At 52.5% G+C, this 25,082-nt stretch overlaps 1 protein-coding gene across 1 annotated transcript in view; it reads right to left on the reverse strand.

Annotated features, from left to right (window-relative positions):
- Positions 1–25,082, reverse strand: part of CACNA1I (calcium voltage-gated channel subunit alpha1 I) — a 113,058-nt gene that overhangs the window by 69,569 nt on the left and 18,407 nt on the right. Inside the window, 3 exon segments of the mRNA XM_070370085.1 lie at positions 2,633–2,730; positions 23,059–23,192; positions 24,731–24,842. Of these exon segments, the coding sequence (XP_070226186.1) occupies positions 2,633–2,730; positions 23,059–23,192; positions 24,731–24,842 (344 nt within the window).

Below are 25,082 nucleotides of genomic sequence, written 5' to 3' on the forward strand. Positions count from 1 at the left end.
TCCCACATGTGCACACTCCCACATGTGCACACACATATACACACGGTCTCTTAAGGAGAGACCCTCACACACACACACACGCACAAATGTACAGAAACCCATCCACAGAGACCCATAGCCTGTGTGTCTATCCCATCCACCCCCCACCCAGACCATCTCAGAAATGCCCTGTCACATTGCTATTCCCATGCCTGTCAGACCCTGAGACCTGACGGGAGATGCAGAATGCAGGATGGCCTCCAAACGCCCCTGTATGACCCCGGCACACGCATCTCTGGAAATGGGGCCAGGCCTGCGGGCTGCGTGGCCAGGAGGGTGACAGTGGTCATGTGGTTGCCGCCCCCTGGGGGCAGCCCTGCCTTTCTCTGGGACTGAAATGGGGAGCCCTATGGGGGATGCCCAGGAGAGATGCAGCCCCTGCCTGCCCTCCCTGTGGAGTTGCCCAGGTCAGACACTTGATTTCCTCCAGGACTCTCCAGAGTTAGGACCAGACCTCCCAGCCACCTGCTCCTCTCCAGCCTGCCCAGCCTGGCCCTCGTTCACCCACACTGCCAGAGCAGTCTTGTATCCACCTGCCCACCGCTGCCAGGCATCTATAAAACACTCCCTTGTCGGCTCAGTCCCCACGCTCCGCTGGGTCTCAGCTCAGACACCACCTCAGACCCCCAGTGCCCCACGTTGTGCCCCTCCCTGCACCCCTGTGCCCTCCACATGCCCGGCAACCCTCGGTCCAAGCATGGGCAGCACAGGACAGCTGCTCGATATACCTGCCCAGTGGGTCCACTTCACACCTATTTACTGAGCCCCTGCTACACACCAGACAGAGTTGTGGGCACTGCGGGAACAAAGGCTGCCTGTGGCCTGCCTCCCAGGAGGAGATGGGGCCTGGGAAGGGGAACATGCACCCCTGGGAGAAGCGTGCTGCTTAGAAATGGGCTCCAGTTTGGTCCCTGCCACTGACCTGCTGTGTGACCTTGGACTGGCCATGACCTTCTCTGGGCCTCACTGGCCTCATTTGTTAAAAGGGGTAAAGACGGTTTAGAATGAGGTGATCTTTAAGGAGACTCCTAGGCTTGGTGGCAAGTGGGAAGGACAGAAAGGCTGCCAGCCAGGATGGCTTCTCTGGATGCCCCTTCTCTGCCCCAAGGGAGTCTCCCTAGGACCAGGAGGGGACAAAGATGAACTCTTCCTTCCGCTCCCAGACACCTTGAGTTCCCACTGCCCACCTCTGGATTCCTACCTCTCAAGTCCTCCCTGGGGACCCTCACAGCAGCTCTCAGGGGCCCCCGAGTTCCCCATCATGTCAAGGCTCATGTGTGGGGAGGTGACCTTGTACATGTGATCCTGAGACATCAGCCCTTCCCCCTCTGCACATCATTCAGCCTGAGCCAGCCTGCCCCCTCCCCAAGTCCCTCTGCTCCACAAACATCCCAAAGCACAGCCTCCCCTGCAACGCCAGGCCTGCCCTGGCTGACCGACACGAGCCCAGAGTCAGGCGGACGGCTGCAGACAGGTGGGCAGGCTGGGAATGGGTGGAGCGGGGTCCGTACCAACTGGGGAGGAGAACGAGGTGCCAGGAGCCCCTTCCCCTTCTGCAGAAGAAGAAACGGAGGCTCAGGCAGGGAACAGAACTAGAGTTCAGATGGAGTCCAGGAAGAGCGGGGCTCGGGACAGACAGAACTCTGCTCAGATCCCTGCCTTGCCCCTGAATTGCTGTGTGACCTTCTGCAAGCCATTTAACCTCCCTGAACCTCACATAGGTTGTCGAGGGGGTTAAGTCAGCCATCAGCATGTCAAGAGCCTGACACACAGGAGATGGGCGGATGCTCCTGGAAGTTCCTGTCCTTCTCCATCAGGACAGAAGCTCCCTGGGGCAGGGCCCCTCACTCCTTTCCCGAATCCCCATTCCATCCTTGACACCAAGTGGAAAAGAGTCAGGGGACCTCCTGGGCAAGTAACCTCGTGTCTCCTCCAAGTCTCGGTTTTTTCCATCTCAGTTTTTCATGAGCACAGCCCACCTCCCGCTCCCGCCCAGGGGGATGGTAAGGCCCAAAAGAAATCACAGAGATGAAAGGCTTTGAAAGCGGTGTGAGTCTAGGCAGATGTCAGGGATTGTTGTTCTTAGATAACCTCTCTCAATACTAGGTGGGTGGACGGATGGGCACCTGGTCAGACGGGGGAGCCAAGTGGGTGGATGGACCTGCATGTAGGGGGGTGGTGAACCTATGGGGGATGAGGAGGGGGGTCAGGAGCTCAAGTTCCAGGTCACTTGGCACAAGTGGGGAGTCCAGGAGCCCCTCCTCAGTAGAAAGCTTCATGACACCTCCCTCCAACCAACCAGCTTCTTTTCACACACCTGCCACCTTGACTGCCCCCCGCAAGGACCCTTGTCCCCAACAAGCCAGAAACTTGCTGCAATACGAGTGCCTTGGGGACCCAGAGGCATCAGGACCACCCTCCCGCATCTTCAGGCCCGAGTAATGGCCCAAGAGGCCCGGGCAACAGGGCCCACATCTGTCCTGTCACGGAAGGGTCCCGTGCCCAGCACAGGCCTGGCACTGGGAGGTGCTGGGCAGTCTTGCTGAGTGCATGAGTGGCAGGGCCTGGGGCAGGGCCGGGGGCACCAACTCACTGGGCACACGGTTGATGGCTTTGAGGGGCCTCAGGACGCGCACGGTACGGATGGCTGACAGGTTGATGTTCTGGAGGTCCAGGGAGTACTCGACCATCCTGCAAAGAGAGGGGAGGAGAGTGAGACCCGGAGCTCGAAGGACGGCGGGGCCATGGCCAGACCAGCCACGCCCACACCTGCCTGGATGGGGTAAGAAAAGTGGTCAGCATCCCCGGCTAAGCCACAGTCAGCCCTGTGGCCTCGGGCTGTCCCCTTGGGCCCATCTCCTCCTCTGTAAGCAGGGCTGGTGACGTCCACCATGTAGACTGCCCAGAGGTGCCTGGTAGATGTGGCCGGGGGCAGAGGGAATAAGGAGCAGAGGCCCTGGGTCCCCAAAGCCTGTCCAGCCATGCGCTGGCAGCTCCTGCCCTCGTTTCTAGGGCAGCCCCCCAAACAGGGAGCAGTCACCCTGTTCCCTAGGGGGAGAATGGAGGTGCCCAGAGGCCCCAAGCTAAGCTCAGACAGTGACTGGCCATCACAGCTGCAGCCGCAGCAGCAGCGTCTGGTGGAGCTCCCCAGTCCCTCCATCTCCCCAAGTCCCCAGGAGCCCCCCAAGCCAGGGTTAGATGCCTGGATTTATGATGAGATAAGGCTGTAGGGTTAGGGTTAGGGTTAGAAGAGATGGCAAGAATACACAGAAGATATATATACATTATATACATAATATATAGAATATACATAAGAAGAGATGGCAAGAATACACAGAAGAACTGTACAAAAAAGATCTTCATGACCCAGATAATCATGATGGTGTGATCACTGACCTAGAGCCAGACATCCTGGAATGTGAAGTCAAGTGGGCCTTAGAAAGCATCACTATGAACAAAGCTAGTGGAGGTGACAGAATTCCAGTTGAGCTATTCCAAATCCTGAAAGATGATGCTGTGAAAGTGCTGCACTCAATATGCCAGCAAATTTGGAAAACTCAGCAGTGGCCACAGGACTGGAAAAGGTCAGTTTTCATTCCAATCCCAAAGAAAGGCCATGCCAAAGAATGCTCAAACTACCACACAATTCCACTCATCTCACACGCTAGTAAAGTAATGCTCAAAATGCTCCAAGCCAGGCTTCAGCAATATGTGAACCATGAACTTCCTGATGTTCAAGCTGGTTTTAGAAAAGGCAGAGGAACCAGAAACCAAATTGCCAACATCCACTGGATCATGGAAAAAGCAAAAGAGTTCCAGAAAAACATCTATTTCTGCTTTATTGACTATGCCAAAGCATTTGACTGTGTGGATCACAATAAACTGTGGAAAATTCTGAAAGATATGGAATACCAGACCACCTGATCTGCCTCTTGAGAAATCTGTATGCAGGTCAGGAAACAACAGTTAGAACTGGACATGGAACAACAGACTGGTTCCAAATAGGAAAAGGAGTTCGTCAAGGCTGTATATTGTTACCCTGTTTATTTAACTTATATGCAGAGTACATCATGAGAAACGCTGGACTGGAAGAAACACAAGCTGGAATCAAGATTGCCGGGAGAAATATCAATAACCTCAGATATGCAGGTGACACCACCCTTATGGCAGAAAGTGAAGAGGAACTAAAAAGCCTCTTGATTAAAGTGAAAGTGGAGAGTGAAAAAGTTGGCTTAAAGCTCAACATTCAGAAAACGAAGATCATGGCATCCGGTCCCATCACTTCATGAGAAATAGATGGGAAACAGTGGAAACAGTGTCAGACTTTATTTTTCTGGGCTCCAAAATCACTACAGATGGTGATTGCAGCCATGAAATTAAAAGACGCTTACTCCTTGGAAGGAAAGTTATGACCAACGTAGATAGTGTATTCAAAAGCAGAGACATTACTTTGCCAACAAAGGTTCATCTAGTCAAGGCTATGGTTTTTCCTGTGGTCATGTATGGATGTGAGAGTTGGACTGTGATGAAGGCTGAGTGCCGAAGAATTGATGCTTTTGAACTGTGGTGTTGGAGAAGACTTGAGAGTCCCTTGGACTGCAAGGAGATCCAACCAGTCCATTCTGAAGGAGATCAGCCCTGGGATTTCTTTGGAAGGAATGATGCTAAAGCTGAAACTCCAGTACTTTGGCCACCTCATTTGAAGAGTTGACTCATTGGAAAAGACTTTGATGCTGGGAGGGATTGGGGGCAAGAGGAGAAGGGGACGACAGAGGATGAGTTGGCTGGATGGCATCACTGACTCAATGGACGTGAGTCTGAGTGAACTCTGGGAGTTGGTGATGGACAGGGAGGCCTGGCGTGCTGTGATTCATGGGGTCGCAAAGAGTCGGACACGACTGAGCGACTGATCTGATCTGAAGGCTGTAGGAGAGGTGATGTCACATGTCCCAGGTCACCTAGCGAATGGGTTTAAGAAACTCAGTTCAGTTCAGTTCAGTTCAGTCGCTCAGTCATGTCCGACTCTTTGTGACCCCATGAACTGCAGCACGCCAGGCCTCCCTGTCCATCACCAACTCCCGGAGTCTACCCAAACCCATGTCCATTGAGTCGGTGATGCCATCCAACCATCTCATCCTGTGTCATCCCCTCCTCCTCCTGCCCTCAATCTTTCCCAGCATCAGGGTCTTTTCCAATGAGTCAGCTGTTTGCATCAGGTGGCCAAAGTATTGGAGTTACAGCTTTAACATCAGTCCTTCCAATGAACACCAAGGACTGATCTCCCTTAGGATGGACTGGTTGGATCTCCATGCAGTCCAAGGGACTCTCAAGAGTCTTCTCCAACACCACAGTTCAAAAGCATCAAGTCTTCGGTGCTCAGCTTTCTTTATAGTCCAACTCTCACATCCATTGGAGAAGGAAATGGCAACCCACTCCAGTACTCTTGCCTGGAAAATCCCATGGACGGAGGAGCCTGGTAGGCTATAGTCTATGAGGTCGCAAAGAGTCGGACACGACTGAGAGACTTCACTCACTCACTCACTCACTCACATCCATACATGACCACTGGAAAAACCATAGCCTTGACTAGACAGAGCTTGGTTGGCAAAGTAATGTCTCTGCTTTTGAATATGCTGTCTAGGTTGGTCATAACTTCCCTTCCAAGGAGTAAGCATCTTTTAATTTCATGGCTGCAATCACCATCTGCAGTGATTTTGGAGCCCAGAAAAATAAAGTCTGACACTGTTTCCACTGTTTCCCCATCTATCTGCCATGAAGTGATGGGACCAGATGCCATGATCTTCGTTTTCTGAATGTTGAGCTTTAAGCCAACTTTTTCACTCTCCACTTTCACTTTCATCAAGAGCCTCTTTAGTTCTTCTTCACTTTTTGCCATAAGGGTAGTGTCATCTGCATATCTAAGGTTATTGATATTTCTCCTGGCAATCTTGATTCCAGCTTGTGCTTCCTCCAGCCCAGCATTTCTCATGATGTACTCTGAATATAAGTTAAATAAGCATGGATACAATATACAGCCTTGATGTACTCCTTTTCCTATTTGGAACCAATCTGTTGTTCCATGTCCAGTTCTAACTGTTACTTCCTGACCTGCGTACAGGTTTCTCAAGAAGCAGGTCAGGTGGTCTGGTATGCCAATCTTTTTCAGAATTTTCCAGTTTATTGTAACCACACAGTCAAAGGCTTTGGCATAGTCAATAAAGCAGAAATAGATGTTTTTCTGGAACTCTTTTGCTTTTTCCATGATCCAGTGGATGTTGGCAATTTGATCTCTGGTTCCTCTGCCTTTTCTAAAACCAGCTTGAACATCTGGAAGTTCACGGTTCACGTATTGCTGAAGCTTGGCTTGGAGCATTTTAAGCATTACTTTACTAGCGTGTGAGATGAGTGCAATTGTGCGGTAGTTTGAGCATTCTTTGGCATTGCCTTTCTTTAGAAGCTCAAGCCAGGAGCCATCCCAGTTCTGCCCCCTCTCCCGTCTCTGAGTTTCACCTGGGCTCTGCGAGGCCAGGCTTCACAGGCCATGGCTCAGGGGTGTGGCAGGCAGGTGGTACTCGCCCTGTAGGAATAATCCCCTCTTTTGGGGCACACCCATCGGCCAGCCCCTGCAAGGTGCACAGGCTCCAGCCTCTCGGGCTGACTGCACTGTCCCACTCCAGGCTTTCCCCGCACTGTCCCTTCCGCCTGGAACACCTCCCTCCTCTATTGAAGCCTTAATCGGGTTTTGTACAGAAGTCCCTGGAGACTTAGCAGTTTCTCCACACCCAGGTCCATGATGAACCAGGCCAGTCCAAGTGCTATGGCCCCAAGAACGACTCAGACCGGCCCCTACCCTCAGGAGTTCACATGGAGGCAGGGCAGAGACTCAAAGGCAAAGACGGCCCTGGAGCCCTCACCGTTGCCCTCCTTCTCATCCTTGGGGCCTCTCCCCACAGGCCCACCCACCCCTCCCACCGTCCACCAGTCCAGCAGCAACTCAGAGACAGTCTGCCTCCTCCAGGAGGCCTTCCTGGATCTCCGCAGCAGGCAGATCTCAGGGGAGGGGGGGCCTGTAGTTCCCAGCACGTCCACCAGATCCTCCCTGCTCAGTCGCTACCTGCTCCCCACCTCTGAAAGACAGGTCCCAGGGGCCTGCCACCCCAGCCTCACCCCAGGCGCCCCAATCACCAGACCTGAGCAACTCAAGCCTGAGGCTCGGGCCAGGCTGCCAGTTCCACATGTCTCCGCCATCAACGGGAATGAAGGCTTTTCCTGCACACCATGCAAACCTGTCCAACTGTTGTGAAGCTGCCCGCCCCCCCCACTTCCCCCGCTGCTTGAAGAGTAATTGAGTGAAAGCCTTGCTTGCCTCAAATGCCTCCATCCATCCCCCAGCTTTCTGGGGCCCAGGTTTCACTCCCTCTCTTTGTCTCTCTCTCTCTTTCACACACAACCCAGAGTCAAACCCCTGCACACAACCTCTGGTGCACACACACATACACACGCACTCCTTGCATGCCCTCATCCACACTCGCGCCTACCAGAGCCCAAATTCAGATGAAGGAATGTGACAGAGACCTAAGAACTAGAGACAGAGACCACCAGGGGGACCAGAGGAGGGGCGGGAGGGGATGCAGCAGGGGGACAGGGGGCAGCAGCCAGGCGGAGAGGCCGAGGGCCGAGGTGCCCAGGGGCAGCAGGTGACGTGAGAAGGGGCGCCGGGGGAGGGGGACTGCATGAGAATTCCGTGCGTGGGCAAGCCAAACTGTTGTTTTCCTATCTGGAAGAAAGAGCTCTCCAGGCAGCCTGGGAGATGTGCGTGATGGAGGCGCTGTGGGGGTGGCACACGTGGGCACACAAACAGGCTCTCACACTGGCGCACGCACACACACACACACACACACACCAGGCCGGGGACAGCCACCCCAGGGCAGGCAGCTAGGCCCAGCTCCAGCCCTCCCCTCCCCCTTCCCCCATCCCCACTAATGCAGACCCTCCCCCTTCTGCCTCGTTCTATTCCATCCTGACAACCGGCTCGGTTGGTGCCTCGCTGCGTGTGCTGGAGGTGGGGGGCTCCTCAGCCATGCCAGACGGAACCCACCCAGGGACTACATTCCAGGAGCCTCGGGCACACCTCTGAGCTCCAGCAGGTGCCAGTCCAGGATTTGTTCACGTCTCACAATAAAAATAAATAGCTGCTTCACAGGCAGAGGGGTAGACAGAGAAAAGAATGGATTTTGAGGGCCTCTTGCGTGTGTTCTCATTATTCACCTGAGTTAACCTCCTGAGTGCCCTCTACATCACTCAGATCCCACCTCAACCCTCTCCTTGCTCCCCTGGACCAGGGCAGACCCACACTTACAAGCCACACAGGGCTCGCTCCGCGCTGGGAGCCCACAAGACAGTCGTGCCTGGTCCCTGACTCCCCCACCCCACTCTGCCAAGCGGGCTCCGTGCTGTCGATCCCTTCGCAAAGAACCTGCAGTCCACAGTCTGGGACTAAAGCTTCTTAATTAAGTCAGGAGCATCCACCGTGGCCCTGACCCAGGACAGGCTGGAGGGCAGGAATGGGAAACTACAGATGCCCTGCGTACTCAGGACCGATGGTGAAAAATCGGGTTCACCCTCCTCACGTGTTTCTCTAAAACAAGCCGGGCTGGCCCCTGCCTCCTGAGTGCAATGCAAGTTATTACTGGATGTCACCAAGGCTCACCATAACCCAGAGCCAGTGAGCCCTAGGATCTGAACACCTCCTAGACCCCAGCCCTCTCATGGAGGCTGATCTGACTCTTGTCCCATCTCTGAAGGGAACTACACAGCCACAGCCTGGCAGACCCAGACCAACACAGTGGCTCTGCCCCTTCCCTTCACCTCTGACCTCATCCTCTACTGCAAAAATCCCCCTGAGAATTCGTCAGTTGCAAGCCCCCGGGTTCCCATGGAAAAACTCCCCCAGAGAAATTTCTTGAAGAACTTAGTGCCAAGATCTTGGCTCTGAGCTTCCTGGCAGTCGAGTCAAAAGGGGAAATGTGATGAGTCACTGAGTTCATGGCAGCATGATCGACCTTGGCCCTGGGAATTCCTCTGCCTGAACACTACTCCCAGGTCCTAACTCTCTGTGAACCTATCAGGGTGTCCTGCCACAGCCGCATCTCCTGTCTAGGGGAGTAAGACCAGGTGTAAATGCTTTCAGAGGTAAAGAGTAAATAGCAGGTACACGGTGAGGAATCCAGCAGATCTCACAGTTCCCTGAGAGGAAGAGGATAGAAAGCTGCATATTGGACCAGGATGGGGAGACAGGCGCCAAGCGAGGGGCCGGGAGGTAGGAACTGCAGGTCTGAGTCTCTGCCCTGGAACCACACCGTCCTGATGGTGACTGTACCCACCAGCCCAACGTGGACAGTCACTGACAGCCTCAGCACCCTGCCCCTGCCCAGCCACCGTCCCTCTCTGCTGACAGCTGCAGCAGCCTTGGTGAGCCCAAAGCTCCTGAAACGCAAAGCTAGCTGTGTCACTCCTGGCTTAAACCCTCAATGGCTCCCCACTGCCCTCAGAACAAAGTCCAAGCCCCTGAGCAGGGTCTTCATGGTCCTGCAGTCTGGCCTCAGCCCCCTTCCCCCACCCCTTGCTCCAACTCCACACATCTCGGGCACCAGGAGCACCGAGCTCACCAAACACACTTCCCTGTCCCTTTCCTTTGAGTGGAGCCCATCCTCCGTACTCTCCGCCTACAAGACCCCCTCCTCCAGAAGTCCTGCTCTCCCCTCCCTGCACCTCGGGCTGCCCTCACCCCTCTGGGCTCTGGTTCCTCCCACACTCTGTTCACAACTCCAGTCTGGCTTGGGATCCCCCAACACTGCCTCAGCCAAGGACTCAGGAGACTCAGTTTATTTGGGAGGTGATCCCAGGAGGCCCAGAGAAGGGGCAGAGAGGGAAAAACCAGCAAGGGGCTGTTCGTGAGCAGGTTACCCTGCAAACACAAACGGGGTGCAATCCCAGTGGGGACCCTAACAGGCTGTGTGCATCAGACCTGGACCAGCCGGGGGTGGGGCCGAGGTGTTATCCTTGGACGACCGGCTGGATGCTGGCCGGGCGTCTCTCAGACACAGCCTGCTCCAGCCCCACCACACAGAGCTGGCACAGCACTGACTCGGGAATCTATGCAGCATGAAGAACACCTGGGACGGAAGAAGCCACCTCCCGCTTCGGGAGAGCTGAAGGAGCATTCTCCCCCCAGCCGACAAAAGAGAAGGGGAAGAGAGCTGCTCTGTGGGTGAATAACCATCCGGCTGACTTCCCTCAGGCCCCAAGTAAGACATTACTTGAGGGAGTGAGAAATTAATCCCTAATTACACAGTTACTTTATTGCGCAGCTTCAGTGCTAAAAGTCTAAAAAAAAAACAAAAACCAACAACCCCCACCCCACTACCTCCTGCCAGCTCCCAAGCGCCTAATTAGGTAAGTAATTTTGCTTTAAAGCGAGCACATTCGTCCTGACATCACCCCTGGAGGAGGGTGACTGCACCCAGCTCCCGGATGGGGTGTCGTCTGGGAAGAGGGGCTCGGGTGTGGCCGTGCTGAAGTGTGGGCCATGCCAGAGTGGGCAGGCAGGTTGGACACCTGCTCTTAGGGCCCTCCCCACGTATTCCTGCTAAGAAGCCACCCCCTTGTACTGTTCCCCTGGTTCCCAGGAGAAGCGCAGAGACCCAGGCCTGGTCTACCGCCAGACACCAGCCCCCACGACCACCACCAGCCACCATGACTACTTCAGGATGGGCCGTGAGGAGCTGCTGGCCCTTGAGCCGGGACTGCAGAGGAGAGATGCTCTACCTGGCTAAGCCACCACCAGGAAACCCGGAGGCGCTAATGGCCATCTTGCCTCCGTGGTGGCCGGAAAGCTCTGCCAACACAGAGGAAGGCGGAGGCCAGAACCAGGACAAGGCAGGATCCTGACCATATGGCTGGAGCACTCCTCCCCAGCTGCACCCGAACCGTGGATCTGTGCTCTGTTCTGCCCAGGCACACGAGCCAGCCCCTTCCCTTTGGGGCCTAGGTGTCATGTGAACTGGTTTCTCTCCCTGGCAACTTGCAGGGTCCTGTTGCTTCAGAGGGCTTTCCGGAGCACTTGCCGTGTGCCAGGCACTTTACGCCCCTTCCCCTGGAGGGAGTAGGGCACCCACCCCAGAAGCTGAGGCACAGACAGAACCCAACTGAGCAGTGGGGGGCCCAGGAGCTCTGCATGACCTGCCCCCCACACTTCATCAATCATCAGGTCAGGCAGAGCAACTGCCACAGCCAGCCAGTAAATCGGACCGGCAGCATTTGGAACAGGGCCAGCAACGATGGAGGCTATGTTACCCGATGTTTAGAGCACAGAGCCTGGGTTCCAATCCCAGCTTGGGGTTTGCACCGGGTGACCTTGGGCAAGTCACTGAATTGACCTCACGGGGTTGAGGAAATGCGTTCACATGTGGATTCAGCACCTAGGGCAGGGTTTGGCACATGAAAGCCAGCCATTATTACATCACAGCCTTATTTGCTGCCTCGGGGCACACTGGCCCACAAATCACATGCTACCTGCTTAAACCCTCCCTGGATCCCACTTCCTCCCGGGGGGAGCCCAGGCGATAAGGGCCTCTGGAGGCTCCCCGACCAAGACTCCATCACTGCCCACCATTTGCCCTGCAGTCCAGGAACACCCCGGAGAAGGCAATGGCACCCAACTCTAGTAGTCTTGCCTGGAAAATCCCATGGATGGAGGAGCCTGATGGGCTGCCGTCTATGGGGTCGCACAGAGCCGGACACAACTGAGCGACTTCACTTTCACTTTTCACTTTCATGCATTGGAGAAGGAAATGGCAACCCACTCCTGTTCTTGCCTGGAGAATCCCAGGGACGGGGGAGCCTGATGGGCTGCCATCTATGGGGTCGCACGGAGTCGGACACGACTGAAGCGACTTAGCAGCAGCAGCAGCAGCAGCCAGGAACACCCGAACATCTCAGTTTCCCAGAATACACCAGCAGACATGCCTCAGCATCTGTCAGCCTCTCTCCCTGGGACGCCCTTCCCAGCTTTCAGATCCCACCCCAGGGCATCTCTGGCTCGAAGGGGTGCTGTCGTGTCCCTGTTCCTCAGGTCATGGCTCAGAGCCCTAGTTAGGTCCCTAGCCCCTCATCCAGCACCTGGCTTGGAGGCAGCTCCCCCTGCCAGCTTGTCAAACAAATAACTTGAGGGACAAGACCAGAAAAAAAGAAAAAAACTAGGAGCCGACAAGAAGCAACATAAAATGACTGAGACTTAACATCTTTCCAGGAAATACCCCTCCCAGGAGATGATTTCTGAGTGTTACTGATAAAAATAGGGTGTTTCCTCAGTCTTTACAAGGGACTCACAGGGGCTTTCTTAAAATGTAATGTAAGATGTAGCTAATGGAAAGGAAGCTGAGATGCTGGAAATGGCAACTCATCTGTCAGGAGGCAGCTCTATGATGACTCAGGCTTGTGTCGGGTGGTAACTAGACCACCAGCTTATGCTACTGTCTCAGCACCCAGCACATAGTAGGTGTTCAGTGGAGGGAGGGCAGGCGGGAGAGAGGAAATCATGGAAAGAGAAAATTAGGGACTGATAATGTTAACCCTTGACTCTGGCCAGTGTTTTATGATTGGTGGGTTGTTATTGCCCAGATACCATCACACAATTCTTATGAGACCAGAATAAAGTTTCTTTCTTTTTTGGGGGGAGGGGATTGCACTGGGTCTTCATTGCTACATGTAGGCTTTCTCTAGTTGCGAGTAGGGCTACTCTTCATTGGGGTACGCGGGCTTCTCACTGTGGTGGCTTCTCTCGTTACAGAGCAAGGGCTCTAGAGTGCAGGCTCAGAAGTTGTGATGCATAGGCTTAGTTGCTCCACGGCATATGGAATCTTTCCAGACCAGGGATCGAACCCATGACCCCTGCACTGGCTGGTGGATTTGTATCCACTGTGCCATCAGGGAAGTCCAAGAACTGGGTTTCTTAAGCCTACCTGACAAACTGATGGGCTGAAGCCAAGTCAGGTCAAGTTCAGAGTAAAGGAGGAACTGGGGGCCACAAAAGAAATTTGGGGACCTCGGCAGCAGGAGACCCTGGACCATCTCTCCACAAGGCTCTATGCAGGGGACAACACTCACTGGCTTTATCTCTGGGTAGAGTTGCCAAGTAGATAGAGGATGCCCAGTTAAGTCTGAACTTCAGGCAAACAGTGTTATCATTTTTTAGTATACATCCCAAATATACCTCCTGACTGCCTCCCACAACATTCAGCTCCCTTACTCCAGAGTAGTCTTGGCACCACGGCCGGTGGGCACAGCTGCTGGAAACCAGATAGGGATTCTTTTGGCTCCACCACAGCCTCAGAGAAAAAAAAATCCCTCTTCCGGGACTCATCCCACATCCTTCTGAGAGCTGGTGAGGTCGTCCAAGTCCTCCAGGGCAGAGCGACTGGGATCTTTTGGCCTCTGAAAGGGTAAAACCCTTCATGTTGTGAGTCAGCATGTAGTTGTCCCCAGAACCTGAACACATCACACAGTCCCTACAGGCTGTGTGACCTGAGACAGGCTGCTGATCTCTCTGAGCTTCCATTTCCCCAGTTGGGAAATGAGGTTAACAACCTCAAGTTCTCAGGACAGTGGGGGAGTAAGAAAGCACAACTCAGTCAGGAAACCTGAGTTCTGGCAACCCACCTAGGCATCATCACTGATTTGTGCCTACCTGGAGCTTCCTTCTCTGCTTGTAGGGTAACAGTTCTGGGATTTGCCAAATGCACCCTCCCCACTCTCTGACCATGTGGTATGAGAGAGGTCAACCTCACACCTGGCCCAGGACATAGACCTTGCCCTAGGTCTGGCCAATCAGAGTGCTGCCTCATTTAGGCTACAGTGATTGGCTGAAAAGCAGAGACATTACTTTGCCAACAAAGGTCCATCTAGTCAAGGCTATGGTTTTTCCAGTGGTCATGTATGGATGTGAGAGTTGGACTATGAAGAAAGCTGAATGCCAAAGAATTGATGCTTTTGAACTGTGGTGTTGGAGAAGACTCTTGAGAGTCCCTTGGACTGCAAGGAGCTCCAACCAGTCCATTCTAAAGGATATCAGTCCTGGGTATTCATTGGAAGGAATAATGCTAAAGCTGAAACTCCAATACTTTGGCCACCTCATGCAAAGAGTTGACTCATTGGAAAAGACTCTGATGCTGGGAGGGATTGGGGGCAGGAGGAGAAGGGGACGACAGAGGATGAGATGGCTGGATGGCATCACTGACTCGATGGACGTGACTTCGGGTGAACTCCGGGAGTTGGTGATGGACAGGGAGGCCTGGCGTGCTGCGATTCATAGGGTCGCAAAGAGTCGGACACGACTGAGCGACTGAACTGAACTGAACTGATTGGCTCAGGGATGAGCACATGACCCTTTCCAGCCAATCCAAGCCAACGAGGCTCTCTCCCACTCTGCTTAGAGTGGCTAAGGAAGCAGAGGTGTCTTTCTGTTGAACTGGAGGGAGGAGTTGTGCTCTTCTTCTGCCCATCCCGCTCCAAACCAGAGGAAAGCTGCCATGGATGGAAGTCCTTGGTCAGAGGACTGAGAAGAGCTGTAGGATGGGAGGACACACCGCCTGGTGACATCTTTCAGGATTCTGGATTGAGCGGGTCCTAAAGTCAGAGACCCCTCGACTTTCAGGAAAAGGAATAGTAAGCTTCTTTAAAAAAGGTTCAGAGGCTTCCTGTTCGTATAAACTGAGAGAATCCTGACTGATTTATGACTGACTGGTGTCTGGCTTGTCAACCTGTAGCCTGAGAATCTCTGGTGATTTACCCCCTACCCAGTCCTCCATGTCATCTAGCATCCTGTTTCCATGGAAACGGGTCGGAGTGGTGATCATCATGCTGTCTCTCCCACCCACTTTATTCTATATGCAAATGAAGAATCATCCACACCAGGACTTTCCCTGGAATCTTCCCAGGTCCACACCCACCCAAGGGCCAATTCAGCTAAAAGAAAATGGCCCCAGATGCCCCAGCTCCGCAGGGACACAAAGAAACAGAACAAATATGGAGCTTCCCCTCTGTGCTGGCCCTGGAGCCAAGTCCCAGGGGCTCCAGGACGCAGGCTCGGCCTTGGCCTTGCCCTTGCCCTGGGGCACGCAGGTCCTGGAGTAGACAGACCTATAGAGCCCAGGATAAGTCAGGGTCTAAACTCATAGAACGAAGAGGATTCTACCTAGGCCTGCGGACATGTGCCGTGCTTCCTTGACCAGAGATCATGCACATAGAGCCGTGCAGGAGGTGGGCAGGCAGCAAAGGCTTCTGGAAACAGCCCAGGGGTGACCCTCTCACACCAGTAACCACAGCAAGTCTGCTAGTGGGCACCAGCCTCTGCGGAGATTACATGGGTCGGTAATTGACTTTAGATTTCTCAGCAGATCACGTACATCCCCAGACAGCCCAGGCAGGGCTCCTGAGGCTCCAATTAGGGCTTGGAGACATAGTAGGGCCACAGCTTTGGCCAAGAGCAAATGAAGAAACACAGACTGTAGGAGAAGAGGGTGGCAGACTCTGAGAGTTGCCCACCCAAAGTGCACTCTCTCTCCTTCCAATCTTGCCTAGCCCCAGGGAACAATTCTTGATTGATTTACCCAAATTCAATTATGTTTTCTATTCTCCTAGCTTCCCTTGCAGCTAAGCACAGCCATGAGACCCAGTTCTGGCCAAGTGTGCTGGGATGGGGAAGGATCTAGAAAAGAAAATGTTGTTTTCCAGATCCAAGTAGATACGCACAGCTGGCATAGTCCTGTCTCCCTCCACCCTTTCTGCCTTCAATGCAGACATGACGCCCACAGCTTCAACAGCCACCTTGTGCCCATGAAAAGAAGATCTGGAAAATCACAAGGACGTCAGTCCCCACATCACAGAGCCATCACTGGTAACCGCTGACCTCAGAACGTCATGTTATGTCGGGAAAAACATCCCAGCATTTGCGCTGTGGTCAGATGTCCTGTGAACTTGCAGTCCAATGCATCCCTGACAGATACACCCAGCAAGTTACAGAGAACCAGGATTCAATGCCAGCCCATGGAGCCAAGCTGCCTGGATGCAACTCCTGGCTCTGCCCCTTACCAGGTCTGTCGTGACCTCGGGCAGGTCACTCCCTGTTGCTGTGCTCATCTGTGAAATGGAACTGACCACAGGGCCTCCCTCACAGTGCTAGTTTGAAGATTAGGCCAGATAATGCACAGCATCAGGCCTACAGTGAGTACTCCGCAAACAGTAGATGCTCTTATTTTTTTTTCACCTGGATAATGCCTAAGAGGATTCAATTCCTTTTGCTTTTTAAAGTCCCACTGATGGGCCACTTTGGACAATAGGAACTCTCAGCAAGCAACCACAGAGGGGACAAGCCTACCTGATCTCTTTAGAAAGCTCTAGTTCAGGGATAAGGAACAATTCTTATTGACATTTTGTTGCCCGAGAGCTTGTAAGAGTCGGGTTGGAGAAGCTGCTCCCCACGCACTCTGGGGAGAAGCTGTTTCCAGGGCACGATAGATCCTGGCCCAGCCCCTCCTTCTTCCTCCCTGGCCAAGGTGCAGAGTTCCTGATGTTAGCGCTATTCGTGTTAATATTATTAACGATGACAGAAATTTTTACGAGTCCCCACTGTTTCATTGACAGAGCACATCTGCTTATCTTGAGAATTAATTCAGATCCTGGGCACAGATCAGAGACAGAGCCCTCCCCAGGCCTCTTCTCCTTCCTGTGGTTCCCAGAACCGGGAATCATGCTCACCACTCGAAGGACTCCTGATGAGGGGCTCTCTGAGGGTCAAAAGAACCCAGACCCACCTGGGCATTTGCATAAAATGCAGATGCCTAGGCCCTCTGTACCTGCTGGGTCAGGATCCCCTGGATGAGGCCCCAGAATCTGTAGTTTAACCTGTGCCCCAGTAACCCTGTGGCTCTCTTAATTTCAAGGAGCAGAGAGAAGGGGTACAAGGTTGCACATATGTTTAAGAGCCCATTCCTGATCGGCTCATGCTTATCCTTCAGCAGCTTCACTTTCCACGCCAAGGCCTTCTCCAGGATACCATCATAGTCAAAAGCTTTTAAGGGACATCAGACTCAAGGCCACTCCTGTTCCCTGAGCTCCTCCAAGGCGGGGCCCACACCAGCCATGACCTTGGCAAAGGCACTGGCTCAGACTCATTCTAGAAAGGTCCCTACCAGCCCAGCCCTACAGCCCTGGCTCACCATACCCACCCCTCCTCCCAGACACCAGTCATCAGAATTCTTGGGAAAGACTTTAACAGAGGAACCCAGACCCCTCTCCACAGCTGTCAACGGCCAGTTCATGTGGTTTTATTTTTTTGGTTCAGGGAGGTGGCAGTATTACCAGTATGATGCAGCAAGGGAGATGTATAGATAAAGAAAATCTCAAGTTCAATGAGAATGTCATTGAATATTTCATGACCTCCTAATGGACTAAGGCAGAGAAGCATAGCTTAAGTAACACAATGAGGTAGGTTCCACTATTGCCCACTGATGAGTGGGGCTTTGTCCACACTGGAAGAGCCTCTAGTGAGGTGCCCAGGGCCTCACTGTCCCGGGCTGATCAAGCACAGGAAGAAAATGTAATGAGTGACGGAAACAAGACTCCAAGAGATCACTGTAAGATGAAATTAATAACAATAAATGCAAAGGTGGGTATTTGTGTGTTTTTTAAAAAATCACCTGTGTTCAGTTCCAGGGGAGAAGAGGCCTGGCTTGGAGACTGCACACAACCTAGGGGTGGCAGAGAGCGCAGCCCCTCCGCAGGCCACACTGCCAGCCGGTCCCAGGAGAGGGCAATCCCTTTTCTCTCCCACAAGTCATCAGTGGGAAGCCGGGGTCCTTCCCCCCGGCCAGGGACCAAGACCGCCTAAAGTAGGTCCGGCAGGGGAGGCCACCTCCCCTCCTTTGACAAACAGTGGGAGAGGCTGGAAACATTCTGTGTGGGGAAGGGGAGACTCGGGGAAGAAATGAGCCGCTTTCGAATGTGTGAAGGCTGTCACGAGTCTTTTGGGGACACCCCTGCCGCAACGGCAATCCACTCCGGTATTCTTGCCTGGAGAGTTCCATGGATGGAAGAACCTAGTGGGCTACAGTTCACGGGGTTGCAAAGAGTCGGACACGACTGAGCCACTAACGCCTCTGGACGGTCAGGGCCCTGCCCCCTCTCTGCCTCATCTCTCAGCACCCACCCACCCATCCCACGGGTCCCTGGGCTCTGACAGCCTCCTCTTCCTCAAACAGCCCCTCCAGGCCCCCTGCGAGCCGTCCCCTCTACTGATGACACCCTCCCCGAACCCCTGCTGGTCAACTCTTACCCCCAGGCCTCTCTTCCTCAGGAAGCTGTATACAAACCCAGTCCATGCCCTCGTGGCCCTCTACACTTTGCTGCAACGGCTTTGGTCCCAAGTAGAATTTATCTAGAACTTTATTATCTGTTTTATATTGTTTCCTAGATCGTGGGCTTTATGAAATCACAGCAGCATCTGTCTTGTTCCTTTCATGTGCTCCCTGCGTAGCACCTGGGGTGCAGCAGGTGCTCAATAAATGCTGACTTTGTCAATGAGTAAGTGTCAAGATCTACCATCGGGCGGGAGCTACAGGAAGACAAATTTCAAACTCCTTGAAAGAACTTTCCAGCACATTAGGCTGGACATGAGTTTGAGCAAACTCCAGGAGACAGTGAAGGACAGGGAAGCCTGGCGTGCTGCAGTCCATGGGGTCGCAAAGAGTTGGACACAACTTAGGGACTGGACAACAAAAGCTGTCCCAGTTTGCAACTGGCTGCCTTGTGAGTTGCCCCTAGTGGCAGCACGCAAGCAGGGCTGACTGGATACGGAGGTGAAGGCTCTGACCTCTGCAGGCACCTTCCAGTGTGGGGGTTCTGTCTCCTCTGTCACTTGAAAAGGGAGCCAGTAATTTGGGGATAAGGAGGAGCAGGAAGGAAGAAAACGTCCTCAGGATGGCAAGCCTGTTGCTCAAGAAACAGGACATTTATAGCTGCAGGCTTGGGTGGGACTGGGTGAGGGGAGCTGGGCTCTGAAGCCCAGGCTTAGGGCTCCCCATCCTGCCTTCTGCACCCACACCATCCCTAGGCACAAAGGACAGGAAGGACCCAGAGTTCCCAGCATCCCACATGGGGCTGTTCATGACTCACAAAAATGTCTCTGTTGAGCCCACTGCCAAGCCAAGACTGGCTACATTACTCCCAGGACCCAGGGCTAAGTGAAAACGTAGGGCCCCTGTTCAAAATGTATTAAGAATTTCAGAACTTCTCTGGTGATACAGTGGTTAAGAGTCTGCCTGCCAATGCAGGAGACGCAGGTTGGATCTCTGGTTCAGGAAGATCACAACTGCTGAGCCCATGTGCTGCAAATACCGAAGCCCAGGCATCTACAGCTATGCTCCGAAATGAGAGAAGCCACCGCAATGAGAACCCCACGCACTACAACCGGAGCCCCTGCTGGCCCAAACTAGAGAAAGCAGGCACACAGCAACAGACTCAGCGCGGCCAAAAGTAAGAAAAAATAATATACAGTGAAATCTTTTTATGAAGAGAATTGCAAATATTACGTGTTAACACACATATACGGAATCTAGAAAAAAGGCATAGATGAAACTGTTTGCAAAGCAGAAATAGAGACACAGACGTAAAGAAGAAATGCACAGACACCCAGGTGGGGAAGGGGTGCGGGGGAGAATCGGGAGATGGGGGTTGACAGAGATATGTTGCTACATATAAAATGGGGCTTCCACGTCTAAAACAGGTAACTAACGAGAACCTCCTGTGTAGCACAGAGAACTCCACTCAGTGCTCTGTGGCGACCTGAATGGGAAGAAAATCCAAAAGAGAGAGAATATATGTACACATATGGCTGATTCACTTTGCTGATACAGCAGAAACCCACACAACACTGTAAAGCAACTATCCTCCAATAAAAAAATTTTCAAAGAAAGAATTCCATTGTGGAACACCAGCAACCACTAGAAAAAGAAAAAAGAATTTCAAACTGATGAAAGCAGAGCATTAACCCAAGTATGGGGCCCTATGGGGCTGCACATGTACCCAGCCCTCCCTGACCCCCCAGGAGGCTGCTGGCCTGTGGACCCCATCCCCGCCCCGTCTCCACCCCAAAGACCAAGAGAAGATGTCAAACGGAGACCTCGCCACAATGCTGAAGCCAGCCCAGGTCCTTAGACCACTCAGTTTAGATCTTTATTGTCTTTTTTTATAAATATGAGCAGACAGAGGGGAACCGCTAAGCAATAGAGGAGACTCTTCAAGGCAAAAGGGCAGAGCGGGGGCACTCATAGGAGGCAGTCAGCGGAGCCAGCAAAACAAATGACTTCCCTGAAACAGGAGTTACGAAAAATCATCCTAAAATTTGGAACTTCGGCAAAGGAAGGGCAGCATTTCTCGTGATATCATTTGGAGCATTATTTAACAGACCCATCTAAAGATTATTTCATTATCTGGGGGAACACACCTTGGTCTGATTCACTCTTTACTGTTAATTAAAGGTCTGGCTGCTATGAAATTACATGTGAACTTGGAGGTATTTGTAAGTGGTTTCTGCCCAATATAAAAAGATAACCCCAAAGATTACGGTTTTATGACCCTATAAGGCCATTAACCAGCTTTGATTCTAAGCACCTCATATCCCCAGGTTTTTTTTTTCCATTGCCTGTTTTTCTGGTTCTGACGATTACCATCCTGCTGATTCCTCATTAATGAGTCGAATAAATCTGTAATATACATGTTCCTTCTAAGATTTGTGTGAGGGTAATTTTTTTTAACTTTCTGGAAATTATACTTTGACTTCAGGATCAGTAAAGCCTAATTTGTATATACGAAGAGATGTGAGTGAATATTGCATCCATAAAAACAAGCTGCTCTGAAAAATAAGAAATTCAAGAGCAACAAGCGATCCTGAGAATTAAAAAGACACAGAGGAGATGAGCACTTCCATTAGGGGCAGTAAATTGAGAAAAGGACATTGTTAGTGATTCAGAAGGCCAAGTCAAGGAATTCTTAGTACAGATGAAATCTGTAAGAGAGGTGAACGAAACATGCAGAGAATAGAGAGATGATGGAAATAACCACTTACTGGGAATTCTAGGAGAGAGCAGAGAAGAATGGCCAGTCACCAAACAAGATACGGAATAATTTTTTTCTGACCTGAAGGATGCACAAGTCTTGAATTCCAAAAGGCCCCACCAGAAGCGATCCTTCACTTAACACCTGCCCTTGTGAAATGTCTGAATTCTGAAGGTAAGGAGAAAACTTTCAAGCTTCTAGCAAAGAAAAAGCAGGTTTCTCCCAACAAAGAAGAACCAGATCTATAGTGGCCTCGGCTGCAATATATGGTGTCGATTTGGACAGTACCACACACAGGGCTCTGAGGGAGAAAAACTTCGAGTCCAGTGCAGTGCAGACAAAAACTGCCCTTCACCCACCAAGGTCAAAGGGATATATGCGTGGACAGGCAAGACTGAAAAACGACACTATCCAAACACCTTTTCTTTTTATTGAGTTGGTCAAAAAGTTCGTTCGGATTTTTCCTTAACATGTGATGGGAAAACCCAAATGAACTCTCTAAAAAACAAAACTACTTAAGGATGTCCTCCAGCCAAACCAAGATGAGAATGAGAAGGAAGAATCTGACAAAGAGGGTGACACAGCTCCCACGTAGGGACCCAGTTTAACTTCTAATTTGGTCTACATCGTCACTGATAATGTGGCTGTGGAACTGAATACAGCGCTGAGGACAGGGTACTGTCACATTCTAAAGAACACCAGTGAGCAACCCACGGCCCTTCAGGACACATCCGCAGAATTCAGTGTGTACATGGTGATACTGACTTCCCATCTCAGCCACGTGCCTGGCCACCCTCCCTGCAACTTCTCAAGGGCATCACACACATATCTTGGCACACACATGTATGCAAATAAATGCACATGCTCTCAAGGTCACTGACACGTGTACACACTCACACACACACTCGTGGGTCTCTAGCCTTTTTGTCCCTGCTTTTCACTTCTGCCATATTGACCATTACTGGGCATGGTTAACACCTGTCTATCTTCCAGCTGTTGTGTGTGCGTCACCTCCTCAGGCAAGTCGTCAAATCCCCAAGCCCCCAGCCTGGCCCAAAGATGCTGTCAGAGAATCATAACTCTTTCCCAGGGCCCTGGTCTCAGCATGTGGCATGCTCACCCATGTAGCTGCTGAATGCCTCTCTCCAGATGGTACTTGGGAAGGATAAAGTTTATGTCTAGATTTGCCATCCTTCCTGCCCTGCATTGAAGACAGTGCTGACACTTAGTAGGAGCTCAGTCAACTGCTGACTGTGGAATGAATGTGTGGATGGGCCACCAGCCTGGCTTAACCCAGGAAAGGAAGGACAAGGCACAGAGCAGAATCCAAGATGCTCCAAACAGTTTAAGTTGTCCCCTGACCTCTTTCTGACTATAGCTAACATCTTGGCAGAAATAACCACAGTTTGGAGTCAGACAGTAGAGTCTGTGCTGGATCTCTAACTTGCTAAGTGATCTAGGATGATAATAATAATAGCTCACATTTGTTGGGTGCTCACTTTAATGGAGCTGGCCTTCGTTATACATTATCCCCATTTCACAGATGAGGACACTGAGGTTTAGAGAGGTTAAGTAGCTTTCTTAAGGTCACAGTTAGTTAGTGTAAAACAGATCCAGTATCAGTTGACAGCGCAGGAAGACACACAGTTCACCAGAATGAGGGGGAAGGAATGTCTGTTTGTCCAGGCCATTCAGGGAAGGGACATCATTCCTTCCATCAGAGAGGCCCAGGAAGAATCCAGACAATAACACACAGCTTCTTCATTATTACCCAGAAGCCCCAGAGATTATTTACATGATGTCTGGCATGCATCAGGGGCTAGGACCTGTCTGATATGATCTACCTACCCTGCCATGACAATGAAGAAATCCAGTCGGTTCCATGTGTCCCCAAGGTAGCACTTCTTGCCAAAAATGCCCAGGGCCACCATCTTGAGCACCATCTCCATGGCAAAGAAGACAAAGATGAAGTCATCGAAGACCTGCAGGGGCAGGAGGAAGACAAGAAGCAAGGGACAGCGTGAGGTCCCAGATCAGGACGCAGCGTTGGAGCCACGGTGTGAGGTGGGAACATGGGGATGGACACCCGGGCCCAGGGAGAGACCTGGAAACATCTTCTCCTGGTCCGGGAGAGAACCTCAGAGATCCTAGTCCAAGGCATTCATTTCACAGAGGAGGAGACTGCCCAGGGTTTTCCAGCCCCCTCTATTTGTTCCCTAAAAGCAAGCATAATGACAAGGGACCCAGATGGGAGTGGGCAAAGGGGGGTCTCCCTAATAATTGCCATGCCCTGGGCTAGACCTTTGCCCTGCATTCTCTCTTCAGTTCTCTGAGTGACTCCTTGAATGCTGCCATTTTACAGATGAGGAACCGGGATCTCAGACTGCTTCAGAAACTCGCCACAGTTCCCACAGCAGTGAAGGGAAGAAATGACACTCAGGTCTCCCTGACTCCTAAACACACACGGAAGGAGCTTTCTCAAAACAGGCCTGACACCTGCAGTGGGCACAGGTCCCTGTGATGTCTTCCTCTGCTCGGAAAGGAAGGCCCCAAATATGGCCACAATCACGGGCTCTGTGAGCGTCTATTTGCTGAGGATGGGACCTGGGTGGAATCCCTCTTTCCAGAATCAATGAAGGTTGAAGACAATTCAATTCAGCAAATGGACACTGAGCACCTTCTCTGGGTAGCTCATAGGCTGAGTGTTGGGGGCCCAGAGATGAATGCTCGCTAAATTCACCACCTAGTAGGGAAGCCAGTCTAGTACTCACTGAGGTTAATAATGGGTTCTAACTCCACCCAGGACCCTGGGGCCGGCCCAGGAGCTTGTTACCCACTTGGACCCCAGACCCACCTCAGAGATTCTAATTCTGTAGGTTTTGTATGGGCCAGGGGTCTGGATCTTGAACATGTACCCCCAAAGGAATCGGAGAAACTGGGCTGCTTGGGAACCTCTGAGTCCTGTGGGAACACAGGAAGCCGAGGGCAGTTCCTCTCAGGAGGAATCTGAGTTTCTAAGGGAGACAGAATTAGATGTTTCCACATCTGTAAAATGGGTATAGACCTAACACCCTGCACTATAGGTGTACATGTGCCACAGGGGCCAAAGGTCAGGCCTCCACCTGGGATCTCTGTGAGATGAGAATAGGAGAGGTCCAGGAGGCGGCTCCTAACGGCATCAGCATAGTGATGGAGCTCGGCCTTTATCCCGATCACTGGGCGTGAAGGGCAAGGCCTTCTTCAGGGAGTGTCAGGTCACTTGTGCTTTACTGGATAGTGGGTTGGGGATGGGGAGACCAGGAGGAAGTTGGAGATGGGAGAAAAGGAAGGGCATGGACTAGGGCAGAGGCCTCGAGACAGAGAGGAGAGGACGGGAGGGAGAGAGGATGGAAGAGACGCAGGTAGGACCAGCTGGCAGTGAGTGGGAGGGGCGGGGCGGGGCCTAGCTAGGATGGGCGGGGCCTGAGGGCGGGGCGGGGCGGGGCCTGAGGGCGGGGCGGGGCGGGGCAGCCGACCTCACCTGCAGGATCTTGCAGCGCTCTGACAGGCAGTCCATGTCGTCGCACGGCTGGTACATGCCGAGGGTCACGCAGTTCAGCAGGATCACCAGCATGCTGATACATTCAAACCACGTGCGCACCAAGTCAAGGACACAACAGCTGGGGGGCCACTCCCCCACCACCAACACAGATATCCACCCCATTGCCCCCCAGGTGCCTCCCCTGGTGGGTCAGTGCCTATATTTTCAAAGACCTTTTAAACAGCCTACCCCGACTCCTCACAACAGACATGGCCAAACCCACCAGAGAACCTGAACTCCACTAAGCCACCATCTGCCAGGATGCCCTCCCCATGGCCCTCCCCTGACCTCT

Source organism: Bos mutus, chromosome 5 (assembly GCF_027580195.1).
Source record: "Bos mutus isolate GX-2022 chromosome 5, NWIPB_WYAK_1.1, whole genome shotgun sequence".
NCBI classification, from domain to species: Eukaryota; Metazoa; Chordata; class Mammalia; order Artiodactyla; family Bovidae; genus Bos; species Bos mutus.